This window comes from Bombus pyrosoma, linkage group LG14, assembly GCF_014825855.1.
Source record: "Bombus pyrosoma isolate SC7728 linkage group LG14, ASM1482585v1, whole genome shotgun sequence".
Lineage (NCBI taxonomy): Eukaryota > Metazoa > Arthropoda > Insecta > Hymenoptera > Apidae > Bombus > Bombus pyrosoma.
This window is the reverse complement of record NC_057783.1, coordinates 10288104-10306547: the sequence shown is the minus strand read 5'-3', so window position 1 is coordinate 10306547 and position 18444 is coordinate 10288104. Positions and strand designations below refer to the sequence as shown.

At 29.5% G+C, this 18444-nt stretch overlaps 1 protein-coding gene across 7 annotated transcripts in view; it reads right to left on the bottom strand.

Annotated features, from left to right (window-relative positions):
* Positions 1-576: 576 nt before the first annotated feature.
* The window catches only part of LOC122575124 (KICSTOR complex protein SZT2-like), a 34680-nt gene continuing 16812 nt past the window's right edge, over positions 577-18444 (bottom strand). For all 7 annotated transcript variants that reach the window (XM_043743667.1, XM_043743666.1, XM_043743662.1 and 4 more), the window contains 15 exons: positions 10116-10422; positions 9666-9854; positions 8982-9572; positions 8365-8741; positions 8185-8287; positions 7035-7871; positions 6581-6875; positions 4256-6171; positions 4040-4134; positions 3533-3959; positions 2978-3353; positions 2623-2788; positions 2178-2394; positions 995-2055; positions 577-899 (listed from right to left, as the gene is read on the bottom strand). In XM_043743667.1, the coding sequence (XP_043599602.1) occupies positions 768-899; positions 995-2055; positions 2178-2394; positions 2623-2788; positions 2978-3353; positions 3533-3959; positions 4040-4134; positions 4256-6171; positions 6581-6875; positions 7035-7871; positions 8185-8287; positions 8365-8741; positions 8982-9572; positions 9666-9854; positions 10116-10422 (7089 nt within the window). In that variant the 3' untranslated portion in view covers positions 577-767. The remainder of the gene's footprint in view (positions 900-994; positions 2056-2177; positions 2395-2622; positions 2789-2977; positions 3354-3532; positions 3960-4039; positions 4135-4255; positions 6172-6580; positions 6876-7034; positions 7872-8184; positions 8288-8364; positions 8742-8981; positions 9573-9665; positions 9855-10115; positions 10423-18444) is intronic.

The following is an 18444-nucleotide window of genomic DNA, read 5'->3' as shown; positions in this document are numbered from 1 at the left end:
AATAAGATAGAACAATGAATCTTGTTTAAAGTTAAAGCTAAGATATTGTAGAATAAGAAAGTTGTACGAAGAAAATTGTACAAGTTTTGACTCTGAAAATCTATATTAGATTTGAAATTTTTTGACAAAATTGTGATTTATCCATTACTATGTATTATTGAATTTTTGTCACGGCTTATTATATATCATCTACTATAGATTTTAACACTGAATTTAAATCTAATCGCCAAATTTATCTAGTCCTTCAGGATTCTGGGAAAAATGCGATTTCAGTGAAAAAATAAAATCATAATTTTTCTGGTTTACTTACTTCGATAAGACTAGTTTAAATTTATGCATTGTATTTATTCATATAGAAATTCGAACGAACCGTTGGTCATTCCTAGACTACGACTGTTTATATACATATATATGTATTTATAGATATGCGGATTTTATACTTCGTCTGTGATGATATAATATTCGCGATTGATAGTAAATGGTGGTTTTGTTAATAATATAAAATTGATGAAATAATATAGATATTAAACTGAAAATTATTTTTCGAACGGACAAACAATAGATTATAAACTTAAATTTTTGGAAATTAGAAAAATATATTTTTTGTACAAATTACAGCAATGAAATATAGTATAAGATAACAAACAAAGAAAATATACATAATTTTTTTAATCAATAAAATTAGTGTCATATTATGTTAGTTATACGTCGTATAAATAATAAGTACAAGTATTTAAAAAATTTCTTCTTTGGAATGTCATTTACTATTAACTATAGAGACCCATCCATAAATTAAAACAGCAAGCATTTACAAAACCTTCTATTAAATTATATGTATCTTCTATACAACATGGGGCATTGATCATTTCTTCTGATTTACAGTAAACTGCGTACAAATCCTGAAAATGAATGAAAAATTATCAATAAGTTTAATTATATGTTGCATGTGTATATAAAGTACATAAGCAATAAAAACATAAAAAATGATACGAACCCCTCGTGAGGCATGTAAATCTATAGTTAACATCATGAAAACTTGAAAGAAACTTGGATGTAATATCAATAGATGAGTAATATTTCCATCTGGTGTATTGAATTGTTTATGATGTTCTTGATATTTATTTTGCAAAACCTTTGATAAAGTTTGATACCAAGAAATTGGTTGATTAATAAATGGCCTCAATCTTGGATCCAAGTTTAATAAAGGTTCAACGTGAGCCAAAGAACAAAGTTCGGAGAATTCGTTATAATTCATTGCAGATTTACTTTCTAATAATTTATTCCATAAAAGATGCGTTCTACATTGTAATGCTCCGCGTTTTATCATATTCATTATATGCATGCGAGCCGCATTTGCTTGAGACATTATTGTTTGTTGCATAAGTTGCTCGTGCGAGGAATAATAACCTAAATAATTAATCGATTCTTGTCGTATTTGAATTAAGTGTGGCGATGAAGAATTCACCGAAACACTTGGAGGATTTACATTTTGAGTTAACGGAGAATTAGGTACTGGCGGAGGTGTTGGTGCTCCCGTATTATTACAATTGGTACCAAGAGTAGCACTGTATAATTTAGTATCACCCTTTTTATCATTTGAATCTTGTTTACATTCTTGAAGATCCGAAGAAGATTCGTTTATAGTATTCATAACAGCCTCGGTATAAGTACTTGGAGATTTTTCGACACTGTACACCGTACGAAACTTCCCAAGTTTATTGTTTTCTACCTCTCTCTTTGGATATAATTCTCGTTTGCTTGTTAACATTAAATAGTATTTTAAAGTAATTTCGGTTTTTTCTACTTGTGGAGGCTGTCCTAAATGTGATACAATCAGGACAACATCGAAATCATCGGTGTATTTAGTATCTTGTGCGTCGCAGTAACTAATTAAAGGAGTACTTTTTAAGCTTACTAGAACATATTCACTTTCTTCAGAATCTTGAAGATCACTTTTCATTATAAATACACGCATATTATAAGTCTTCTCATGAGATAATAAGTAAGAATATAAGGTCCGACCTGATATCGCTAAATTGCGAATAGTCACTACATCTAAAATATAAAAATACGTTTATTGTAACTACTAATTTGTTTATTTGTGCTTTTCACGATAATAAATCTCATGCAGCGTATCTTAAAAGAAAACTAAAAACATTTTATTTTATTTCACTTACCACTGTATATAAGATTTCTCGCGTAATTTGGTGCTTTGCTATAATATTTGTTAAAATCATCAAGAAAATGAATCAAGTGATAACCTTGCTGTACTAACAAAGGTCCAGTCCCAGCTATGTACGAATGGATGGAACGTAAATGAAAATCATATGTAAATGAATGTAGATGCATACTAATTTTAATTTTATCACATGCATCCACGAAACTTAGCATAAACTGTAACAAATTAAAATTTTGTTATATTCTTTAATTAAAAGAAACAAATGAGAAGTATATAATTATTGCATATCAGAACAATAAAAAAAATTAAGATCTTATTTTTCTATGAAATTAAATTATAAATACACATGACATTATAATTGAAGTTTGTAATAAACTTTATAACATATTTAGTTTAATATCAAAAAACAGTACACAAGAAAATAAAAAAGTCAGGTAACTTACTTGATTCACTAAAGCGCTACTGGCTTTTGTTTGAAGTCGACTGCATTCAATAATATGTAATTTAACAATGAAAAATGGTTGTGATAAATGAATTTCAAATAGTAATACTCCTCCAAGCATTGACTTTTTGAGATAATAAGATTGTTGCTGAATTGGTTCTTCAAAACTGAAAAGTAATATTAGTTAATTATATAAATATTATTCCGTGAGATCATTTTCACAGAGATGAAGGGGATGTATTGAAAATTTATAGTTAAACTAGTGTTTCTAAATTATACTCCTATTAGCATTAACATAATATAAATATTAAAATTTTTGAAGGCATTAAGATATTTAAATTTTAGCAGAGCTTTACCTATTATCAGGTGATTCTATTTGCACTGAACTAAAGCCTAATGAGTGAAGATATTGCTTGTATTCTGACAACATCAAACTGCACAATTCTTTATGCCATTTTATAAGGTTTGTTTGTTCATCTTGACCCTTTTGCATTTGTTGTGATAGTTGTTGACATACGTTGATGCCTGCATTTAAAGACGATTGTGCCGAAAGTGAGTGATCTCTTGTAGCCGCAGACTGTAAGCGCCATGAAGGTAAAAATAATAACGGTGTGTGGCAAAAATGTATTAAACGAGAATATTGTTTAAAAGTATTTAAAGCGATGATTGAGATTGGGATATTCGGAGCAGCATTTCGATTTTGCCACATTGCATATAGCTTGTTCAAATCTTCTGAAAATTGTAAATTAATTGTATAAGTATTTAGTTCCAAAATTTAATCGTGCTGTTTTACCGTATAACATTTATTATATCGTAATATTAATATTGAAATATATATTAATATTTAAATAATAGAAAAATTAGTCATATGTAATAAATAGAATAAAATTTAATTTCATTTCTTCATTTACCTTTCACCTTTTTTTCGCGTAATCGCAAGTCTTGTAAATCACAAACTGCTTTTATCGTCGGATCTATATTGCTATGAAAGTAATTATTAGGTTTTACATCACGCATTGTTTGACCAATTACTTCATTCCATGAAAATTGATTATGCTTTATATTTTGCGTTCTGTTATTCAATCTTATCCACTCTTTCCCATCGTTGTGTGGCACAGCAGAAAACTTTGTAAGATTTTCCATGTCCATAATTTGCAAATATTGTGAATTCGCATGTTCCCTTGAGAAACTTGGTCGATGGTGGAATATACCTAATTTCTGCATTATTACGTTTGTAAAAAAGTTTGATCTTGATGATAGCCACGTGCCCAAATTTGTAGTTTGCTTTATTAATTTTTCAGATTTCTCTTTTGACCAATTATACGTATAAAGAGCTATCTACGGTTATAAATTAGTTTGAAATTAACGGTACGAAGAAAAGTATTTATAAGTATTTACATATATTTCTTTTAACTTACATTATCACTTCGAACTTCCGCAAGTAATATTCGTTGTCTTGATACGAAATTAGATTCTAATATCAGTGGATTAAACTTTTGCAAAAGTTTTTGATCTGTAACAAACAATTGCTATATTTACTTGTTAACTTTTTAATATTTCTTGTACTAGCAGTTTTAATGGATAGTAGTCAAAAAAAAGACCTCTATCTTATGGCTATAGAAAAATGTAATTACCTTTTGGGATAAGTAATTCTGGCTGTACTGTTTTGCTGAACGAAGCTTTCCATTGATGAAAGTTTCTAGCTATTAAAATACATTTAGTGTAGGTACCTTGTACATCCTTACTAAAATCACATGGTATGTAAACGGGCAAATCTAACTTCCCTTCATTTTCTAACACAGAATAGTTATTATTTTTTAGTTTAGTTAATAATTCCTCATTTGAAATATATTTTTCGATGAAGGGTTGCCTGTCTTTTAAGACAAAAGATCTGATGGATGTATCCGGTGCTTGACCTTGTATAATAGCTTCTAACTCTGTAATAATCGTAGATATAGGATGTCTGTGATTAAGAATTACTTCATGCCTTTTTACCGATGGAACTCCAATTTCTAAAGCAAATCGAAACCATTGCGATAACGTTACACAGTAGATACTGTGTAGTTTTCCCTCTTCACCTGACTCGAATCGATCAATTGTTAAATCATGCATTATTTTTGGCAAAGCATCAGTTTTTACCGAAGTTTGATTTTCTTTATTTTCAATAGATATCTCTTGAGCATCTTTTGTAAGTGGTTCTGTCAGAGGAGTTAACAAAAATTTATATTCTGTAACTAAGTCCCAAATTGCATGTTTAACTGCGGAACATAGCTTTTGTAATAAAGATTCAAGATTAACTCTGCCTTGTTTCCAAATTTTAAATTCGATCAAAGGCGGTGATTCCGCGGAACTTTGATCATAAATTGACGTAGATACAATACTTTTAAAATCTTCTACGTTTATCGTTTCAGGGAAACTATTTATTGGGAATTCATTTTCTAATAATTTTATAGGTTCACCGTGTTCTCCTGTAATTGCCAAAGCTATACAAGCGATTCCTATGCTCCCACTGGAGTGACTTTGATTACACAGAAAGATGTCTGATTCAGAAACTCTTTTGATAGATCCTTCGAGTTGTGAATAATCTTGAAAATGATATTCTGGTCTGTTATCAGTATATTTTGGTATATACAAAAATTGAAGTATATTTTGACGTAAATAAAATTCTAAAGCAGTTATGTATAATACGCAATGTTTCTGTACATTTAAACGTATGATAGATTCTGGCGATTTTGGCGGTTGAATAAAACGAACGTCCGCAGGTGTCAATTTACACATCGGATTTCTTGCTAACATAACAGAAAGAACTTCCAGAACCACATCGTCTAAGCGATTTTGTAAAACTTGTACCAAATCGCGTTTAACTTCCGGTCCCGCGTCGGAAATTCCATGTACCATTAAGATGATCGAATCTTCAGTTTTATTTAAAACGTTTGATTCTTTTTCGCTAAAAGATCGAACTCTAGGTCTTGTATCATTTGCCGTGGCATTATCATTCAGCTTAACTTGTGATAGCGAGACTACACTATTGCTCCGAGAAACGACAAGTTGTTCATCGCTTTCCGATAATTTGTTTTGTAAAGTTTTTCCATCGCTAATTTGTTCGTGTAATCTTAAGTAAAACACGTTTTTATTATTTTCTTGGTATACAAACATATTACTCCGGTTACTAACAGCCAATCTATTAAGCACACCGTGTAGAGCTTTTATACCTCGAGAAAGTCCTGATCTCCCTGGACCAGTTTTTAATCGAGGATGCAGTTGAAAGGTAAATTTCCAAACAACACGACATCGAAACATTCCTGGGGTGAAATTTTGTATTAAATCTCTACTTTGTACAGCATTATTAAATTCACTGGTCGTCTCTGATTTCCAGTTATAATCTTCGCTTGATTCTGTTTCTAGAAGTTCCGAACATTTACTTGTTTTGTGAAGATTTTGCAGAAGTAAATATTGGTTTACTCGACGACAAGTACTCTTTATTTGAGAGACCAACATTTCTTGAGTATGCCAATAACTATTTACTTCGGGCGATATAATCTCTAAAAACCTATTGATGATAACAATTTTTATTATGATCCATTTCTAAGATATTTTTGATCTTTACATTTCATGAATGTCAAACATATATAAATAAAAAGGATAATAAATTGTAGTTAGTTTAAAAATTAAAAAAAAAAATGATAGTAATAGTTTACAAAATTTTGAGCGGCCAAACATATCAACCAACTTTCAATTTCATCGATTTTTAGAAAGAATTTTCAATTGATACGTATATATAAAAACATATCTAAAATTAGAGGCAAAGAATCGAATTTTTATTACCAAATAGTTGTTAAAAAATTTCCTATTTAAATTTGTATTATAAAATTTATGTATGTACATAAGCAAGCAGTTCATTTTAAAATATAATGAAATGAAATTATTTTATGTTTTGCTTCAAGAATATTATTACTTACCTACAATGAAAGTAGACACTGACATAATCATTTTCAACGTTTAAGATTAACCAAAAATTGGGTAAGGAACTTTTACGATTATCAAGATCTATTAACCATTGAAATCTGTTTTCCGACGTATTACTTTCTTTAAATCTGTCCTCAATATTTTGGTCTTCATATATTAAATTAACACCGTCAGAATAAGATTCCTCAGATTTAAAATGTGTATTAGGATTATTTTCTGTACAACAGCTGTTGTTTTCTTGTTGTAGCTCTTGCGGATTTTCTTGTTCCGGATTATTTGGGGCACTATCTGGAATATTGACGATATTAAAATTGATAAGTTTTCTAACAGATTTGTCGTGTTATGCGTTTTAATCAAGTTTCATATTCTATGTACTATTAAAAAACATTCTACAGTAAATATTATACATATTTAGTGTTATAAAACGTTTTTGAGAAAAATACATACTATTTTTTGTTTTCGATTCCTTTCTCTCGTTCTTAGACTGTTCTGGTACAATATCGCTCACTTTATCCATATTTTTCACAAAATAAAACAAGTTTCCTTCTTGACGAATACAATATTTATCAATTTGAAGTTTCCTTAACTCACTTATAAATTTTGGTTTACTATCATCCGAGGGGAATACAAAATATAAAGGAACTTTTTCCACTTTGCAGCTAAATCTATCCGTTGATTCCGAAACGTGATTCGCTACGAAATTTAAAACGTTCTCGTTTATAACGGGTTGATCTAGGAACGCGGTTGCGGTTTCATCTTGTAACAGCCACTCAATTTCATCTTTTAAATTGCTTATAGCATTATGTTGGCTTAAAGGTAAGTGAGACATCTTTTCTTGAAAGAATTCGTTTTTAGCATTATTTTCTAAGCTACTTCCACTTTCCGTTCGCAAACTGCCTATAGGCGAACCACTACAAAAAGATGTTGCTCTTAAACCAGAATACCGTTCTAAGCTTACTTCCAATACTTCTTTTGGGAGATTCAAACAAATGATGTCCAAAGTGATTTTTAAATCAGCTAAGCTTAAGCCAGCTATATTTCCATCTTTATAGTCGTCCATCTTTTGCAAAATTTCCATGAAACACGTTGGCAGAGATTTTACAGGGATGCTACTAAGACCAGATCTAGATTGGAATCGAATAGAACAACTTAACTGTAAGAATAGCGGTTGCTCTTTTCCGAAAATGCTTTTTCGCTGAAAATCGCTGTTGACAGATTCCATAGAACCATGCCGTGAAATTTTCGGAACTTTATTGACATTTGCGCCTGGCCACGTTACATTCCCTGATTGTACAATTACAAATCAAACATTTATTTTTTATCTATTACCTATTTATTAGACATGTTAAAAGTATATTAAGAATACTCTTATATATACATTAGAAATATATACATTTCTACTTAATATTAAGGATTATTTAATTCGAAATATTATTATGCTTGTTTCTTTTAAATAATTAAATATCAGTTATAGTATTTTTATTTTATATCGGTAAAAATTATTTTCTGATAATCAAAACCGAAAACGAAAGAATTATCCTTTCCTATTCATTCCTTTCAAGTTGGAAGTTTGTTTTAAAAATTATTTCGTATTTACCTTTTCCATTGAGATTGCGTGATGTACCATCAATATTTATCGAATGGAACATAAGATTCTCTATCTCATCGTCATTGTCTGATTTTTGACATTCTATAAGATCCTATTAAATATTAAGATTAATTACTTGATTAATTAATCTTATTTATTAATTACTACTACATTATTTTGGCAACAAACCGTTTCATGTTCTGACCAAGAGGGGGAACAATAATAAAATTCAGGGTGTGCAGGTACAGGCCTAAAGGCAACTGTAATTATCCTTTCAAATTTTTCTTTAATTAAATTATGCAATGGCTCAACATCGTTACACGTAGAAGGATTTAGTTCGCCCAATAAATTTTTATCCGATAATTTGCTCAAATGTCTGCATACAGATCGCAAATAATTTGTTATATTAATTTCAATTAGAGTTTCTTCGCATTGTTCTACTGCAGCTTCCATATCATTGTAAGTAAGAGGTTGTTGTAATACCAACGATTTATAAACTGCAACTACATAGCAATGACAGTGAGCCAAACTTAATACCTTGCAATGCTCCACAAGACTTCGTTGATCTGTTGTATAGAAAATTATCATTATTTTATATCAGTCTTCAAAACATTAACGTCACAATTTAACTATTTAAATATCAATTAAACTCTAATTATCCAAATATTAACATCGAACTACTATCGGTTGATTAATGGAATCAAGAGATTATTAGTCAATAAATCAGGCATTAAATAAACATCATTGTAAGAGTATACTGTTGAGGAAACTATACAAAAATCAACGTTATTCGCATTTTTATTTACCACTTGCAGTATTGTCGGAGTCCTCACTTTTTGGTTCCGGAGTCGGAGGTTTTGAATTATAATCAGATTTTAAATCGATAAAATCTTTACATTCCTGCTGACCAACTCTGAACGTGTGATCTTGATAAATATCCTTATTGTGCGAAATTTTTAATTTATCGACCAATGTGTCGATCAACAAAGCCAGCGAACAATCATATACGTAAACTGGAATAACGAGAGATTCTTCGCAATCGTGAAATCTTTTCTGCGTATCTGTGTTTATTATATTGTCCTCGATACACTGACCATATAATATCGACTCGTTATTTTCTAATGATGGAAAATCGGTTACGTTAATATCCATCCCGGTAGTTCTTGAGTACGTATCGTCTTCATTTAAATCCATATTGAATATGGTAGATTCGCCATTCCTTTCGGAGTTGTTCCTCGCTGATTGCTCTTCTGTATACGAAGAAGACGTAAATAAACGTACGACGTCTTTTTCTGATGCAGGTAATATCGTGATAATTACATGAGTTGTACTAATTCCTTTGATAAAACATTTCCAACGCGGATAAGAATTGAACTCAGCGTTGGAAGAGAGCCTCTCTAGAAATAGTTTTAAAATTAAAAGATACGTATCCATAATGTATGAGAGCTGCTAAAAAAAAGTTTGTATAATTTCGATAATAAAGATAATACCTTTTTCCGAAAAAAACGGTAAAGGTGGACCACCGACTCGACGTCTGTCAAGAAGCATTTTTGTGAACCTTTGTGATTCAGCAGAAGTTAATAAAAGTTCTTTATTGTGTAACTGTTTCATATGATCTAAGAAATTATCCATTAGTATTTTATTTGCACTTCCCTGTCCCTTATCGTTGCCAATTGTACCTTGAAATAATGTGATAATTTAATATGTATTCCACTGTTAATAAGCTCATTTTAATAATAGAAATATAATATGTATCAAGTAATAGAATGCAACCGAAAAAAATTTTAAGTGAAAACAAAAGGCTTTCGTGTATGAGTATTTGTTATTTTATCTTCCTTTGTTTTACTTCTTACTTCAATTATATTACGTTTTAAATCGAGGAAATCTGTATAACTGTACGAAGTACGAATATTAAATAACTGATCGAATAAAATTTTTACCATCAGCAAACATAGAAAATAAGAGCTCGGCTTGTTGACATTTTGGCAAGATATTCAATGTGTCGAAAGAAAAATGCATCATGTATATCCTTTCATCGATAGTTGGTAGACCTTCGCATGATTCTTCCACGGTGCAGCTATTAGTTTTGATGTTTTTGTTATATTTTTTCGGTAGTTTGACGTCATGGTGGGGGACTTGTCCATAAATAATTTCTGTATTTTTTTCGTTCGGTATTACTTGACTTAATAAGCTCAAGTACTCCAAAGTTAATAATGCATTGATACATTCCTCGTCTATCCGAGCAATCTAATAACGAAATATAACATTATTAGAAAAAAGGAAAACGATTTTCAACCTGTAAATTTCATAAAATTCCGAAATTTCTAGAACTATGTCATATTTTCGTATTACATTAATATGCTTCGAAATAATATGTGAAATTAACACTAGATGCACTGATCCGATTAAAATGGTCCATTTGCAATTTTGTAAAAGTAAATTTTCGATATTCATAAATACTATGGTCTACAATTGTTTGTGTTTGTTTCTTTGAATGCTTGTTTGTATTTGTGTCCATACTACAAATATTTTATTTTTTATTTTCGAATTACATATGTTTCAAGCTACATAATACTAAGTATATCTAAAAGGATCATTTGAATCTCTGTACATATTATACACAAAGTATCCGATTTCAATCTATATACACATACGTCTACATACATGTATATTGTAATATGCATATTATATATTATAAATTATCTATAATATGATGATCACAACGATAGATATAGTATATCTAATATATTTTGTTATGGAAGGGGAGTAAAAATAGGTAATATGCCAAAAGATTGTGAGACACATGTGGTGTCAAATTATTTCTCATTTTATACAATATTGATATTCCACAGACAACGTATTAAAACATCGGTAATATTTGTGGAGTATAAGACAACAGATCTTATAAAGTTTTAATATGTAATTATTAAAAAAAGATTAAATCTTTTACGTATAAAAATACGAATAATTTAAATTTGTTAACGTTTGAAGTATATTTAAAATTTTATATAAACGATTAATTTATTTTTATTCATTTATTTATACATAATCCTTGCCTTGCGGCTTTAGATGACTCCCAGCTTACCTTATTCCTACTGTATGCTCGTCTCAATTGATTAATTTATTTTAAACCTTTAAATTCTTTAATACACAAGAAAAAATGGTATAAAAATTTGGTGGATAACTATAATAGATGCGTAAATATTTGAACAATAGTGAATATCATAAGAAATATTTATTTCAACTTTCAAATAATGCAGTTTATAAAAATTCGATTTATTTAAAAAATACAAAGGGATACAAGTGTTTTGACCGCTTAAAATAGCACGGCAAATAAAACGAAAAAAACAATATTCGTAAAGAAAGTATATTTATAACGCACAAAGAATATTATCGACTGAATTGAATCGCACGAACAATTATACGCAGTTAAACACTTTCACGATAAGAACCGTTTTAAAAGATTTTATCGCTATTGCAACATGCCTGTCCAGCAAGGTATTAAGAAGCGCCAATAGAATGATTCCACGAAAGCTTCACTTATCTTCACTTACATTACTGATACATCTGTAGCGAAAAGATATTCTGCAGATAGAGAAGAAAAGAATAAAGAAACGAGGAACTTCAGGGATCAGGATTAAGTTGGAGGAGTTGAATCTCACTTTAATTCAAAGCGTAGAGACCACTTCTCCACTTGAACCATGAACCCTTTTCTTCTATATATTATTCAATTCTGATGTTTCGTTTCAATTTCGATTTGGATATCGATTTTGATATGACGAGAAATATCCATTTCTTACGAAAAGATGATAATCAACAAGACCTTGAGCTGGAAGAGTTAGATCTGGCAAGTTATCAGAGCGCTGCTGCTCACTGCCTAGATCCTCACTTCCAACTGCAAGTCATGCAGATCACAGCCCATGCAACGCCCATGCAGTATCAACGAAGGAAATCAACTTCTTTTTGCCAGCTCACCTAGAAATCTTTCAAGAGATTTCGGTAAATTTGTAATCTTTACTGGAAAAAAACTTCTCTTTTTATTCACCAAATATCGATTGCGTATTTGAATTTTGATAGAAAAACATTTTTTTAATACAGTGATATGTGAAACGTTAAATAGAACTATAAATAACACAATGTACCCAAGATAGGATAAAGATTTTTAAATAATTAAAAACAATTAATTACTAATATATTTGTTAATGGAATAAACTTACATTGTTTCTGCTACGAAATATGTATCACAATTGTACTGTGTTTTATTCAAATCAAATTTTAATATATTTATCTTCCGATTAATTTTAAATCAATCACATGAATTTGAAAATTAAAATACTTACTTATGTAGGATCACAATTTTATCAACATATTCCAATTCTAATCGATATGTGAAATCATATATTATGAATCTGCAACATTTTTAGCCAATTATAAAATATACACATACAGTTTCATAAGTTTTTAGCTTCTCGATATTTTTGTGATATTTGACCAACGTTTTCTTAACATACCTGACCCCCGCAGCGACAAAATGTAACAAAACTAAAGTCAAGAACTACTACCAAAGAATTATTTCAAAATGTCACTGGTTAATTTCACCGACACTTGGGAGTTTCCCAGAAGAACCAATCGCAATTATTTTGTGGACAAATACTAAAGATCTTTATCACTCTTTAAACGTTCCACTCACATAAAACCGCAAAGATGCTTTGTGCATATACGGTACAATACGAACGTTAGAAAACCTCTTATGTAAAAAAATGTAATCAGAACACTAATAAACAGTCGACTACGTGGTGGGCTTTATATATACCTGAGCTAACTGATAGAAAAATCTTGTTCTGAGTACCCTCATCGATATCGAAGCCCCACCTCAACAATGATAACGACATGTAGTGATAGACAACTTTATACACATATTGCTCCTTATTTTTGCCGGAAATATTACTTTAGTAGTCTCCTTTTACTATTTTTCTATTTAATATTACAGATAACACAAACTAAATATAAATATACAAGTTATACAAACTTATATAAATATATAAAGTAAATCTAATAAATATGAACCTAAATAAAAATAATTTTGAAAATTACTAAATTATTCTATTCTACTTCTAATTATAAATATTTCGTTTCAAATATGAAATATATGAACTATTATATTATTTTTCCAATCTATTAAATTGAAATAATTAAAAAAAAAGTAAGATAGTAACATATAAAAATAAAATGATAAGGCAACTATGGAATTAAATAACGAATTGTTTCATAACAATTTTTCAATATTGTTAAATAGAAAAGCCGAATTAAAAATGGTTTGACTGAATTTTCTAAAAAAAAACGTGCGAGAAAATGAAATAAAGCCATAATATATGACCGTTACGGTTTATCAAAAGAGACTTAAAAAATAATACTATCTTTTCCTATTCGTCATTTGTCAATATATGTTTAAAAAATGTTTATCTTATTATTGAGTATATGATATCATACGGCATTTGTAATAAGGTTAACGAAATTTTTAATTTCCAAACGATTTCTTTGTCATAAGCAGAAATATCGTGACGATATAATATATGTATATAATTTAGGGTAAGTACATATTCGTGTAACTTTCTGTAACATGAAAGCAACATAAAAGGTGCAACTCTGTAGCGGGAAAATCATATTTAACTTTTTAATATATTTGAAAATGATTTTCAAATGTTACAAATAAATTGATTTCAGGCTAAAGATGCCTACAGATACCGATGAGGTCTATTACTGTACCTAATAATAGTATAATACCTTAGATCTTTTGGCATTAGCTTGAGTTGATTGATTGTGCTTATCATATTTAGAGAATTTACTAAAACACGATAATAGTTTACATGCGACTATTTATACGCTTTCCAAAAAGAAAAAGTATTGGAAAACAAAATATACCATTGATTCTTGTGTTTTATATATTTTAATACTGATGTGGTCATCACCACAAAGAGTAGTAAAGAATAAAGAAGAAACGTACAAGAGTAGAGTAGAACAATCAATGAAATTGTTCATACATATCAATAAATATGCGGCTTTGTTAGGGAATATATAAATAGAAGATGAATGGTAAGCAGCATACGGAAAAGAGACGTTAAATTGAAGGTTTCATAGACAGTACAGAACGTATAGGCTCGGAACAAAGTAAAGTAATAAATACAGGTAATAGAAATAATAGAAAAGAATAGCAAGCGAAAACATGTCGACAGGTACACCTTGAAGTTTGGTCTTTTGAGGATTCGTAATCACCTTCCAAGCAACAAAACCTTAGATAACTTTTATCTTATATATAAAGTATATTTATAACAAACATAGATGAAAATTCTTACTTTCTACTTTTGTTACACATAAAGTAAGAAGCTGAATTATACAATTTTATTACAAGATGTAATACGATTAAATTTGTTTATTAGTTTCATTTGACATTAGCGAAAAATACTTTAAACGTTATATATAAAAGATATATCTTCATCAACGAATTATATAAAATGATTTTATGTCAAAAGATTAATATCTAAATGATTAACTTCAATTGTAAAGCTTAATTGGAGTTTCTTTGTTTATCCAAAAAGTTGCAACTGTATTATTATCTTAAATAGGAATAAAATTGAAAACAAAATAGATAACATCACACTGTGACCATTGGCAACCAGTTAGAATCAAATCTTATCCTGTATATTTTTGAAGAACCTCATTATGGCAATATCATTTTATGTATTAACATCATAACCAAAGAAAAGATAAGATTAAAGATAAATCAAATCCATTCACGTTCAATACCAAATGTGTTTCATAAAAGAAAAAAAAGGAGACTGAATTAAGTTTGTTCGCGTTTTTCTAAAAAGAAGCGCTAAATTTACTTATGCAATCAATGATGCATATACAATTATACTGTACTAGTTCCTATAAATGTAACAAGTCATTTAACTTACTTATTAATATAATATTTTTTGTCCTGTTACGGAATAATTTAAGTACGTATACTATATTTATAATATATTTCTATCGAAATTGTTTGATAATTTCTCGTACAAAAAATCTTTAAACTTTCAAAGCAGATAGTTAAAAATTAAATACAATAGAATCCAGTAGATATTTTAAGTATCATAAATTCCAAACAGATATTGTAACAATCATTAAAATATTCTGAAAATGTACAATCTGATAAATAGTACAAACATCATAATTATTGTATTTATTATAATATTTAGAGAATTAAAGAAATATCTATCCAGATTATATTTGTTTAGTTGTGTTTCTAAAAATATGGATTGGTATAAAAATCAAAAGTGTAAAAAAATTGTTCGTTTTTAAGTTAAGAATACTTGCATTAATATGTATTATAGAACACAAGACTCAGGAATCTACAAAAGAAATCAAAAGTGCTAAAATCAACTCAAAATTATCAATACGTATTCAATCTTTGAACGAAGGACCTTATCATAAATCAGGATTAGCTAAAGTCAAGAATAAAATGCACAACATCAAGGTTATTTGCAGACAAATAAACATAAAATTTTGTTCATATTTCCCTGAGAAACATATTTTTTAAGGTGGATTATACACAACAATTTTATACTATGATAAATATTTTATATTATTCACGTATCCATGAATACAGTATGAATAAAAACTTATTCTGAAAAATAATATAACATGTGTACAAAAATTATATTAAATTATGAATATCAACATATTTACATGTACAAACCAATGATCTGATCAATCTATTTCACTGATAGCATTTCGAAATAGAAAGATAATCAAACATTCTTAACGTATCACTAAGTAAATAACGTTATGAACATGGTCTCTTTATAAGTGGAAAAGATTGGGGTCATTTTCGCCCCAAACGACATTTTTCCAAACTCTGTAATTCTAATACATATTACTTTTCGTATTGCTTAAAATGAAAAAATGAATTCTTTACAATGAAAAAAGAAGAAAAAAGGCTGTATTATGATTTCTTATTGTATCAAATATTTGACACAATCAACATTTTTGAAAAATGTCTGTTCAGCCTGCCGTTTAATTAAGGTGTTGACAAGTCAAGATATGTTTATATGATCGTGGTGTGCTCCCGCGGTGCCGCGGAGTTCAATATATCCTTTAAGAGGTCGTAAAACCTACTTCCGGGTTGAGAAGCCGTGACTCGCGAAGAGTATTGGTTACGTTCATCCTCGAGCTGGTTTTTAAAACGCGGTGAGGACGGTCACCATGATGGTTTCAAAGGGTAAAATTCCTATATATCATTCCGGACCGAACCCAGATCACATTAAAAATAAAATGAATCATTGATGGCCGGTCTAACGCAGGATAGTTTGATTGTTTGTATTAGACGTGAATTATAAAAAGGATCTTAACGAATGTTTTATCATTTAATACGGTCCTAATTATAATTAGTATGTTGAATGTAATAGATGATTTTCCACAATAAACAATTGGGAGCGCTATAATCAACAAAATTCGCCTCTTTTTCGATTTATCGGCTTATCTCTTGGAACTGAACGAATATGGTGACTAATGTTTCTTATGAAAGTTATAAATGATTAAATATCGTACAAAATGAGGTATGTTTTGTCAAGATGGCACCATTGATTGAACTGAAAAAAATTAAAATGTGTGATGTTTTTCAGATAAGGAAACCTCGGTGAAAAATGTGTAGATACTGTTGAAAATTATAAGTAAGGTAACTCTAGTATTCCTAAACAAGTACCACCAAGTTTTGCCTCGTCGGTTAAAAACTCTTTGTATTATCAAATTATTAAATAAAATATCGAACGCTTCCTGTAGGCTTAGGCAAAGCCTAGCCATAGGCAAGCAACATCGCTACTTCCGGTTGTAATGACTCCTCCATGACTTAGATATTAATAAAAAATTTAAATATTTAATAAAAATTGAAACAGAAATAGGTACTTCGATTCTTCGGAAATTGCCTTATAAGTTGTAAATAGAATAACTTTTGAAATAATTACTTAACAAGAATTTTGCCTTACGTTGATGTGAAGTTGAAATACAATCGTTTTTTTTTCTTCTAATTCATGTCTCAAAGGTACTTCAATATTAAAAGCTGAAATTTGCAGAAGGTGCAGAAAACAGTTTAAAGTTTATGATACATACAATTTGAAATGAATTAAGCAAACTGTCTTGTGAGAACAGAAACTGAAAGTTGATGCAAATGCACGATGTCTATTATCATAAAATTTCTACATATGAAGAAACGTGATTTCTTCCAGTTCTAAAACAGGCTAATCTATTTGTACGTATATGAGAGAATGATGCAATGTATGGTAATAGTGCTGTAAAATTAAAAATATTTCTTTTTCGATGTATACGATCACAGATTATTAAGAGAAGTGAAAAAGGTTGGGAAAATAAAAAAGCCAACAATCACACGGAGCTTCCAAGTGATCACCCATATAAGTATTCTCCGTACTCAGTGTTGTTTGGAACTTTTGTAATCGGACGAGAATGTGTGTACTCGCGGTATGAGCGTTGACTGGAATAATTAGTTTTGTTATTTGATATTAATGTACAGAAGAATAGTTTAAAAAAACATGTAAATATTTGTGAAGATGAACAGTATTTGTATACGTGCATTTAGATGTGTAAAATTTTGCTTCACTTCATTTTCAAGAAAATGGACTACGAAGCCGTGCACTTCAGATGTAATGAGAGTCAACTGGACGGAATTTCATAATTGATTTTATCGAAAACAAAATCCTGTATTAAAAATTGTCATTTTACATTTTCGACATGTGTTGCACAGGAAACCATCCCCTTTTGGTTCGTACTATCAAACAAAGTATCTAACTCCGAAGAAACCTGTTCAATTGATCGTCATTGCCTCTCAAGTGTATTTGACGAAACTACACAGTCAATTTTTTGGAAAACAAAGTCTAGTATAAAAAATTATCGGAATACCCTGCATAAATACTAAAAATACAAAACAACTTTTTCATAGAGACCTCGTTGTCTGAAAATGTTGCATATTTTAATTTTTAAAGTCAATTTTCAGCCCAATTAATGGTGCTAAACTAAACATACCTAATTTTGTTGTTTCATCATCTACAACTCTCACACGAAACATTATTTTTTATATCCGCTCAGTTCCAAGATATAAACCGATAAGTAAAAAAGGAAGCTACTTTTTTCGATTATAGCGCTTCCAATTGCTTATTGTAGAAATTCATCTGTTACATTCAACATACCCTCATTCCTACTAATAATCAGGACCATATTAAA